Source organism: Sinocyclocheilus rhinocerous, unplaced genomic scaffold, assembly GCF_001515625.1.
Source record: "Sinocyclocheilus rhinocerous isolate Xijiao unplaced genomic scaffold, SAMN03320098_v1.1 scaffold1027, whole genome shotgun sequence".
Lineage (NCBI taxonomy): Eukaryota > Metazoa > Chordata > Actinopteri > Cypriniformes > Cyprinidae > Sinocyclocheilus > Sinocyclocheilus rhinocerous.
The window spans coordinates 109,402-120,737 of NW_015660495.1; the positions used below are offsets into that span (position 1 = coordinate 109,402).

Below are 11,336 nucleotides of genomic sequence, written 5' to 3' on the forward strand. Positions count from 1 at the left end.
ACTACTACTACTACTACTAATAATAATAATACCAGGATGGTTAAAGCAAAACATTTTTTTGTCCAAATAACCCAACAAATTAGTTATTTTTTAACCCAATGCATTGGGTTACTAACTTACTACCCAATCCATTGGGTTAAAATAACCCAACATTAGGTAGGTGCTATAGTAACCCACCATTGGGTTATCTGTTGGGTCATTTTTAACCCAACTATTTTAAGTGAGTATGTGAATCTACTCCATCAGCATCTGGCACTTACTTCAGACCTAAATAATGCTAGAATTAAATCCTCTAATCATATCTGTTACAGTAGATGTTGTGTACTGTGGAAAAGCTCCTGGTTTCACTCTTCCAGGCATTAGGCGGAGAGGTAAGGGCAGGTCAAAAGAGGGTGAGCATGGTGCAGCTTAGCCTGTTGGTGCACGGAGGAAAACAGATGTCGCTAACCGTGACATCACATGCCCAAACCTGAGGGCCAACGTTATCCGTGAAGCTGGATGCCTAATGCTTGCTCATTAAAGCACTCGACTGAGCTACAGTAATATGAAGGTTATAGACGAGCACAGGAACACATTATGTCTCTCATATGGGAAAAAAAGCCTTACAGGAACACCCCAGGCTGAATGCAGCATAAAGGGTTAGTTCACCCCAAAAAAATGAAATTTCTGTCACCATTTACTCACCCTCATGTTGTTGTTGTTTTTCTTTCATGAAACACAACATTTCAAAAACTGTGCAGATTGTTTTTTTTCCATGCAAATGAAATGAATGGGAACTGGAGCTTTCACGTTTTTATTTTCCATGGAAGAAACAATATTACAGCAGCTTTTTACCAGTGTCAGATGTGAGATGTATGGGAATGTAAATGCATAGTTTCCTCCAAGTATTATATACCTATTATCTCCTCGGTTTTGCCTCATTTCCCCACATCTGGAGTGGAGCATGGGCATTTGAAGAGGGTCTCAAGCTGCAAGCGTGGAGTAATCCCATTAAACATTTTCAGAGGCTTTAACTTGTTTATAATCGTGTAGATCTCAGATAGCCAGGCTAATTACACAGAGCAGAGATAGAGCAGAGGGAAACCGCAGGTATCTTGAGAGCAGGCGGATGTGTCTGGGTGTGAGCTAAAAGCCTGGTGCTCTACTGTAAAGTGTCGTGGGGAACTGATGGATGGCACCGAGAATGCAAGGGCTTCGTGAAAGGCAGCAGTATCATTTACAGGGCTGTACCCACAGGGAATGGGAGAAGTTATAAGTGACGGCAGAAAGTCTAATGGCGGGCAGTTCATTCAGCCACTGGGGAAATGGAAGGAAGGAGGAGAATTAGATGAGTTTGCCGGTCCTCGGATGATCTCTGCGGGACATGCACGTGAGTGGGAAGAAATTATAGATTTAAAGATAGGCCAGCAGTGTGATTACGATTAGCGGTGAGCACGAGCAAAGTGCGTGAGAGACAATGTAAGTGGCACACAAGGCCCGGAGAAGCAAGCAAGCACAATGGGGAGCACAAAAGGCGACTGGAGAAAAGTGAAAGCAAGGGGTACAGAGCGAAAATCAGACAAATAAGATGATAAGGAGAAGAGAGAGAGAGAAAAGCAGCGAGCGGACAGCTGAGATCAAAGTCAGTAATTATCACGCACAAAGAATCATACGGACTGCGTGATGTGGAGGGAGGACGCTGAGAAGAGGAAACACAGGCACGCATATGCTCAAAGCCAGAGATATGAGTGAGAGACACTCATCCGTCAAAAGAGGAAGGAGGGGCTAAAGCCACCAGACAATAACAGAGTGTCGGTGGGTTTCAATAAATCTGCGAGGGATCGTCGGGGCAACAAAGATGACATTTGGAAGAAACAGAAAAAAACACTCAAACGCAGGATGCGGAGCATGTTGAGTGCTTTGAAGTATGAAAATTCTGAGAATCAAGAGGGCAGCAAAGGCAAATAAATAAGGAGGCCTAGGTAAGCAATATATGGGAGGATAGATTGCATTTTCGGTGGCGGATTTGCAATGAAGATGCCTTGGGATGGACAATAATTATGGCCATTAGTGTGTACCTGTGGACTGGTTTGCATGGGGTACGAAGTATATTTACACAACGTAAATGCCACTGCAATTGTTGAGCTAATTAATCACAGGTGTATCAAATTAAGCACTTAACGAGCTTGGCGGCTTTCCAGTAGACTGTCAAATAAACACAGCGTAGTTCATCTATAGATTCACTTCTAGGCGCAACAAAGCAGACCAAAAACCAGCCGGTGACTGAAAATAATAAACACTCATAAACAACAACTGGGAACAATTTGACTTACAGGAAATCCGTGCGTTCTCCGAGATGGCAGCTTATTGAAAGTGTAAATCCACTACACATTTAGCAGCAATAAAACATATTTGCCTCAGCATATTAAAACAACATACTGCGCATCAGGGATTGAGACTTCCTTTTGCCTTTTTGGGAAAAATGTATCTATTTTACACAAGCACAAAATGTAACCATAGCAACAGAACTGCAGGATGAGCTGTTCCTCTGTTCAGCGTCGGTCATTCTCTCCTCAGTGGTAACTTCCCAGAGTGCACTGGGGTATGGGACACGTTCAATAATGCTACCTTCTTCCGAAGGTAAGGTTTCACAAATTCATTTCATGTGAAAGAAATAACAGCCTTTGTCATCTGAAAAACGGTACTGCACGGAGTCCTATCAAGTTTTAATGACTGAAGGCAGAGCCGGTGAGTTTGGGAATACGAGTGACAGTTCGATATTTCAGTGGGAGGTACGGTTAAAAAGGCTCAAAAACAGTACGAGCTATGGCTGGAAGGGAGTAAACAGAAGGATGTGATTACATTGAAAGACTTCCACCGACAAAAATAAAGCCGAACGATCAATCTTCAGCACCAAAGGTGTTCAAAACTCTGTTTGGAGTCATGGTGTTTCTAATAAATCAGTCATCATGCTTCCACTAAAAACTGGTGTATTAAAAAGTAATGGACAAGTGTATACAGATGGGGAAAATACTATCAGAGAGAACAATGGGCTTCTTTTGGTCCAAAGGGTCTGAGAGGTTGAAGATCCTGAGAGAACTGCTGATTACTTCTCTAGTTGTGCTCGGTCACATCGCCTCCAGTGATTGAACTGAGAGCAGATATGCCCCTCTAGGTTTACTTTCCATTTTATTTAACGTCTTCTGGAAACTTGTATAAGATAAGACTGTTCCTACAAACATCTACCTGGAAATGGTTCAGACTATCTCCACCAACAGTGCTTATTTAGAGGAATTCATTCACTCAATCGTCAGCACTTGTGGCAAAATTAGGGTCCTAAGAAATGTGTTTTATTCCCCTCCAATTCTTTGTTTCTCATTTGAATTTTTCTGGATTCTGTTTTAATGGTTTAATTCAATCACATTTTTAACTCAAATGTTAATAATCAAAATGATGTCTGATGAATTCAAATCATAAAACTTTAATAATTTAATAACTTGTTGAATATTTAACAATAATAATTCCCTATTAAATGTATTGTTTTTATAAATTATGTGGTGGTTTTTCCTCTGGATTCTGTGTTTTATGGCGTGATACAAATTGATAAATTACAAACAATGGTAATCAAATCAGTGCATAAAATGTAATAAATGAAATTTGAACAATACCTTTCATTTCTTGGCAAACAAAGAGCTGCATAACAGGGTTTTATTGTTTAAATTAAAAGGACAAAAAATAAATAATATTTTGGTATTCCTTAAAAAATCATTAGTAATAAAATAATAAACTATATAAACTATTATTATTGTTATTATGAGTTTTAAACTACATTCTGCTGTACAATAGTTATGTTTTTTTTAATGCTAAACAGAACTTTTTTGGTGGTTTCTGTATGTATCTGACAATAGTTTTATTAAATGAAATGGTGAAATCCTTGTGAAGTGAATTCTTAGAGCAGCTCTGGATATGAAGTTCATTTGGAGTTTTCTCATATAGTGGGATGGCAGATGCTGACAACACAAGTGTCACGCAAGCTTTAACTATTGTGTATTAGACGAAACTGTGCCGCTTATTCACCCAGAGAAGCAGAACATTCAGATTTTATATTTGAAAAATAATGACCTTTTCAGATCTAAAAATACATATGCAAGTGCTTTATAAAATTACAAGCTTCACATTTTTTAAATCCTTTAAAAATTGTCCCCATTCACTTCCATTCTTCCATTACAGTTCTTCACTGTAACTTCGAGTTTTCCTTTTTAAAGAAAACAAAGGAGGAGTTGCAGTTTTTTTTTGTAGTAATCAAAATTGTGCCACAACTGCTGTTGATTGAGATTAACTTGTACTGAACCCTGAATATTCCTTTAAGGGTGATATAAGTCTGTCACGAAAGGGCATGAACTTCATCATCCTCAAACGTGTCGCACAGCAAAACATGAGGCATTAGTGCATCATTGGGCATGCAGCTGTGTATGAGGTTGATTTAAGTTTAGCCCCAGGCTCAGAGGAACAGATGACATGGAGGGGGTCCTCTGGACTCAAAACAGTATATTACTTAAGCTCAATAAATACACACTGGGGGCAAGGCACCCTGCTTTGAACTCCCATTAAAGGGCTGCCGGGATATCTGAGTAAAAAGAATAAATATAAAAATTTGTCACTGCGACGAAGACCCCTCCACCACCATATCTCTGTGATGTGCCCATACATGCAAATTGCTCATTATCATCCGCGTCTTTCTCCAAAGCCTACAGCAACGCATGCACAAACACACCAGCACACAACACACATATACATACACACCATCCCATCCATACATAAGTGAACAGCCTGATATCTAGCAAAAATATGCATATCTTAAAAGCGTATGACATAAACAGGTTTGAGATTTTATAGCTAAATGTCAATTTTTTTATCTATTTTGATGTCAAAACGTAAACCGAGATGCACACAAGACACCGAATATGCTGACAGAAAGCCATTACAGGTATTTACATACAAAAAAATCTGGATCATTTACTGTATACTTATATCAAGCAATATATTCTATATAGCAAATCTCGGCTGTGTGCTTGTTTATGTTGTCGCGAAATGTAAAGTGGATTATCGCCCAGCTCTGTATATGAAGTTGGATATATTATATCCAAATTTATCCACATACATACAGTATACTCACATAAAATAATATATACTACATTGCTAATCTCAATTGCTTGACTTCTATTTAGTTGCAAAATGTAACTATATTATCTCAACAGCTTGATTGCTTGTATTGTTGCAAAATGTAAACTGTATTATCGCCCAGCTCTAATCTGCTAAATGCTACCATAAGGCATCACAATATTAATAATATTATGATTTTCTGTAAAGCTACCTTGAAACAATGTGTATTGTGAAAAACGCTATACAAATAAATATAATGAGCCTATCAGGCTTAGCTTAAACTGGTTATGACCTTAAATCAATAATAAAAAGAAACTGTTTAAGCAGTTTTCGTGACCTCACATTGTCAAGTTATTAAGAATAATCCGTTGAGGATTTTGCATGTAAACACACTTATTGACACAACACATACTGGATGACCTTTGGAGACCTATGCCTTTGCTGGCAGATTATGTTGTGATGAGTGCGATGAGGAAGTGAGCAGATAGACATGGACATCTCACTCTGCTTCTTGAGACATCACATCAGCAGAGCCACACGCACTCACACGCAGCTTTATCTGTCTATCGCTCTCTATTTCTCGCACTGTGCCGCCCGCCCACAGTAGAAGCCGGACAGTCGAAGTCAGTGCTGCTGCACTAATTCTTGGACTGGCTGTGAGCGTGTCCTGGGGAAGGGAATACAAATCAGGCTTTACTATACAGTCAGGCAGAGCTGGCCTGTCTCCCAGGAGCCTGCCGTGCGGGCCGTCTGTGGCCTAGGCAAAAGTTGACAGGAAGGAAACCAGGGCCTTTCGGCTCTCGGCCTCCCCTGGGGCTCATGGCCCTCACAGAAGCGAATTATTACAGTAATAATCACCCAATTTGGTGAGGCGCCACTCAACAGAACGGCACATTTCGCCTCTTCCAGCACTAACATCAGTCTGTATGCGCATCAGTCTACGTACAAGCACAACGAGCAACACCCACACTTATCCTTGAGGGTAAAAGCAGTGTATTGTATGCTACAGCATATCGTGCAAACCCACAAAATTTGACATGAATGTCAGGCTGACAAATGTGTTTCTCTGTAAAAAACTAATTTGAGTTGATTATTTATAACAGCGCTACACAGTGCTGTGGTAGTGCAATTGAAAATCCAAGGAATACAGAGCTTCTGGTGTTTCTGTGCACGCTTCAGCTTGTTGGCTAACATTATATTGCATTTATACACTTTTGGATGTGTAGGAAATGCAACCATTTTTTCTTAGTGTGAAGACCATTTTAATAATACCTTTTTCCACTATAAAGAACCTTTTGTGCAATGGAAAGATTCTATGAATGCTAAATGGATGCCAGTAATCTTTTGATTTTTTTGCACCCTCAGATTCCAGATTTTCAAATAGTTGTATTTAGGCCAAATATTTTCCTATCCTAACAAACCATACATCAATGGAAAGCTTATATATTCAGCTTTCAGATGATGTATGAATCTCAATTTCGAAAAATTGACCCTTTTGACTGATTTTGTGGTCCAGGGTCACATATATTATCATAAAGCCAGAAGAGAGATACAGAACCAGAAAACTGTACACTAAAATCATAGCATGTTACAGTAAACAAAAATACATTGTCTTAAACCCCCCATTATGTCACTAATTTGATGCTGAAGTGCTTGATTAGATCATGCTAATTTTTTTTGGCATGCGTATATGGTGTCTGCACGTGCCAAGAGCGAAAGCGCATATGCCATGATCCTAAATGACTGTAATATTCGAGCTTTTTTTTTTTTACTGCTACACTTTATCAGTCACACTAAACTTTGTGGTTTCCACAACACGGGGGCCCGGTCTCTCCAAAAACCCTATTACGTGCGCTTCTTCTACACTTTTAATTCAGCTGATTAGCACTATTAGTAATCGGTTATGCCATCAGCTGCTCATAACCGGATCGAGGTTACTTCTGGGGGTCACGTTCGAGGCATTTCAAACTCACGCTATCTCTGAGAAGCATCATTATTATCAGTTTTGGGCGTCCATCACACAGAAATAGCCCGTTTGCTCACACGCAACAAGTCACTCGGCTTTCTTACCGCTTGTTCCCAGCGCAGTTGCTCATGGACGCGCTGGTGGTTCCATGGAAAGACGATGGCCAGGACATGCGGGACTTCTTGAGCCCCGGCCGGTCACTCGTGTCCATGGCATTTGAGCGCTCTATCTGTCGGTGGTGATGCCGGTCGGTGTCAGAGTAACCGCGGTGTTTGATTTTGATGGGGGTCCGTGGCTGTCTCCACAGATGCTGCGGAGGCTTGAGGGTCGCCTGTCCCTCCCGGGGAACCGGCAGCGAAAGAGACAGGCTCTTTTTAGCGCAAGGTGGCGGTTCCATCATAGTGCAAAATTAATAGATGTACCGAACGCAACGTGTTAAGAGGAATAAAAACAATATGGCTATGTATTCGTTAAGAAATCAACCCGTCTACTGTCCGTAGCTGACTAGTCTCCATGTCTAACAGCGGAATGTATTGAAAGCAGGTTCAAAGGCAATAAAGATTCAGTGCTTTTGTGAGAACTAATCACAGTGTTCAGATAACAGGTGATGGCGCAATGTCGTCCTGTCTTCTTGTCATCTCCGCAATTATGTCGATGGTAAATCCAAAAAGTTCCCGTGTCTCAGAAAGGCTCCACTTTAAAACATCACAAGGCGTCGTAAAGCTAGCATCCGCGCCAGTGAAGCTCTTCCCCTGAAGTTTCTCATAGCGCGTCGGGTCCCTTATGTTCAGTAGGGATTTATTGCTTTTATCAACCGTCCCTCCAGACTGGTTTCCTGCCGCGATTATTGCTGCTAAAGACCGCACATGTCTCTCCAAGCTCTGGTGTCTCCAACTGGATGCATGAGAACTCTGCAATGAGGAGCAATGTTGTGCATCTGGAACTAACGGCGACTAAAACTCAAGCTCGCTGTCAGGAGATTCACCTTCCACCTCCATTAAAACCTCGCCGCGATCAGTTTCATTAGGCGAATCATGTTGAATTTTGCCTGGAGAACAGCGCGCGTGGGATGACGGATGTATGAGAGAGATCCATGCACGCGGCTTCTTCGCGTCCTCGCTTTCTTCTTTCTTGAAGCATTCGTTCAATTCCGCGAGATCATGATTGTAAACCAAAGTTCACCGATCTTCGTGCTGTACTTTAGTTTGCCGTCTTATCTCGTTCGTATCGTTCAGTTGTCGACAGATGTTAAATTATGGCATTTGAGAAACTCTCTCTCTCTCTCTCTCTCTCTTCATTTAAGAGTCCGCGCCTCGATGCAGTGTTCTCGTTCATTTAGACGAGATGGACCCAAACAGCTCCAGTCATCACCCCTATGAATTGATTTCGCATGTAATTTAATTAAGTAAACATATCGATTTTTACCAGTAATGCGAGGTGCATTTGGAAATGACAAATCGCCATAATTATCTCTATCAATTATAAATGAAATAAATATATAATGTGGTGGGGCTAATGATTTTAACCGCATTAAACAGGGTATAGGATTTGTACAATAATTGAAGTCTCATGCAAATTGATAACCATTTATATGAGCATTTTTATCACTTATTTATGGAGATATTTCCTTTGATGTTTTTACCATGTAAACATGGGTTGATTATGGTAGCACATTATTCTCAAAGGAAGTCTGCTTAAACCCCTAAGGAGAATGAATACCTGTAGAAATATATATCTTTCAGCATTCCCATTCATCTCAATGACAGTTGCTCGACTGGTGCAAAATCCCCATGTACACAATTTCAAATCTACCATTTTTCCTCATGGGCGCACAACTCTGCTGCCAGGTTATTTTGAGCCAACCATCTAATTACGGCAACAGACAAGGAAAAGGGTTTTTAAGAGCCCTCCGAGAATCACTAGAAACCATCTAGGTCTATTATACTCTTGTATAATAAAACAAAATATTAAATATTCAATTAAATATTCTGAAAATATGAAAACAAATATTTTATACCTACTTTTAAATGGCCACTAACAAGGCCACGCTAACCAGCCAAACCTTGACCGTTTAAACCCCACAAATGGTTAGCTCTCACATTAGCACAATTAAATGACTTGATTCATATCCTGAGCTAGTTAATCCATCAAGCTAATGGCATAGCAATATTTAGGAAGGAAACATAATTGTGAAACATAATAACAGGATTGAACACTTCTCCGGAGTGAATGCACCCTTTACAACATGTTGCTTCCTCTTTAATCCTCTTGTTGCAGTGCAATCTTTGATGATTAGATCATTAACCTTCACTTTCATGCCCACCCGTTGCCTTTCAAATCAAAGTCACATTGTTTGGCCTGAAGAAAGAACTTCTAGTTAATGTTTAGTTAATCTAGTGATTCCAAATGGTCTTGGATGTGTGTTCCGTATCCGAAACAATGATTTCAAATATTGGGAGTAGCCTAGTCTACTTACAAACGAATGAGTTGTATCAGGTCGATTTGATTAGAGAAACATCCAAAACATGTACTGTAGGGTGGCCTCCAGGAACAGGGTTGGGTTGAATTAATCTCTAGTTATCTCTATAGTTACTGAGCAACCTTCGATTGTATTAACGCAATACCCAAATGCCCTTAAACGTCAAAGCATATATGTTGCTCGTCTAGAGCTCGTCTCATGCGTCTGTCTCATCTGGCTCTCATTTCCGCTGTAAAGTTGACAGCGGCGATATTGATACTTCACTCATAATTAGATTGCACTCACTCATGTATCGCTGTGACGAAAGGCTTTTGCTTTTTTTCACCGCATTGATCATGTTTACATTATCTCACTGCTGTGATAATGGAGGTTTCTTTCAGTTGGACTTCTTTAAAGGTCACGCATCTCCGCGCTGCTGGGTACACGAAACACAGCATTAGTTTTATGTATACATTGACATATCCAATAGACAGACGGTGAAATATGTAAGTGGGCATGCAAGGGTGTCTGTTGGACTTTTATATGGATTGAATAGCCTATTGGTTTTCATCACGCTGACAATAAATACCGCTGAAGACTGAATTACTGCGGACAGCTTAAACAAAAGGGCTCCCATTTACATTCCCAATGTGCACCTTAATGGAAATGTCAAGCACTTTCAATTTATTCTGCTTATTCTGGATCAGAATAGGCAAATTCACAGCTCACTTACCCTTCTTTCCCCTTTCACCCCATAAGTTAGCCTGAAATATCACAGCTTACACTCTGATACGGGGCAGTAATGTATCTTAGTCAAAATAATAAGGCCAGTGTTCAGAGTGCATCTGGTACGGCGCATCTTCAGCGAGCAGTTTGTCTGCTCCTATTTTCACTTGCAATGAGCGTATGCTACTTCTCAGCCCACTCAGAAGCACACATGCATAGACGAGCACTGAAACATGAAAGGCGATTTCTCAATGCAATGCCAAGAAAAGCTTTTCGTCTGGCTGGTGTCCCAAACTGTAGTCTTAGCATGAGTGCGCCGTTGCGTTTGGAAAAAGGCTGTAAAATATTAATTTGATCCTCTGAGAAATGAACTAATGAATGCAATGTAAGTGCAGTTGGTCGTGCATCCAGCACCTGTATCACAGAACAGTAAATATGGAATGCACTTGGGCTTGAATGATGTGTAACCACCTCCTACACTAGGATATGTGGTATGTTTTGTCGCTCCCAAACTGTAGTCTTAGCATGAGTGCACCGTTGCGTTTGGAAAAAGGCTGTAAAATATTAATTTGATCCTCTGAGAAATAAACTAATGAATGCAATGTAAGTGCAGTTGGTCGTGCATCCAGCACCTGTATCACAGAACAGTAAATATGGAATGCACTTGGGCTTGAATGATGTGTAACCACCTCCTACACTAGGATATGTGGTATGTTTTGTCGCTTGGCATCTGAAGAAACCGAATATTAGTCCAGAACGAGGCATGCCTATTTTCAGCCTTTCCTGCAGATCTGTGCAAGGAGGGAGCACTTTGTTCATCTTGTTTACCAGGCTATTACCTGGTTCTGTCCACTTTCTTAAACACCTTCTGCTAATACTTGGACAGAGAACAGTGTTAATCTTATTAACAAAAAAGGGTCTTTGTTTTAACAACAATAAAGAAGATGAGACAAAATGTGCATCATTAAATTATTTTAAATAACACATACTGTTGAGAACAAATTACCAAAGATATGAACAATACACTAAAATGTTTAAGAAGAC

At 40.3% G+C, this 11,336-nt stretch overlaps 1 protein-coding gene across 1 annotated transcript in view; it reads right to left on the reverse strand.

Moving 5' to 3' along the window:
* LOC107725012 (cAMP-specific 3',5'-cyclic phosphodiesterase 4A-like) overlaps window positions 1-8,323 on the reverse strand; it is a 63,239-nt gene extending 54,916 nt beyond the window's left edge. The window contains exon 1 of the mRNA XM_016534127.1: window positions 7,213-8,323. Within this exon, the coding sequence (XP_016389613.1) occupies window positions 7,213-7,508 (296 nt within the window). The 5' untranslated portion in view covers window positions 7,509-8,323. The remainder of the gene's footprint in view (window positions 1-7,212) is intronic.
* Window positions 8,324-11,336: the final 3,013 nt, after the last annotated feature.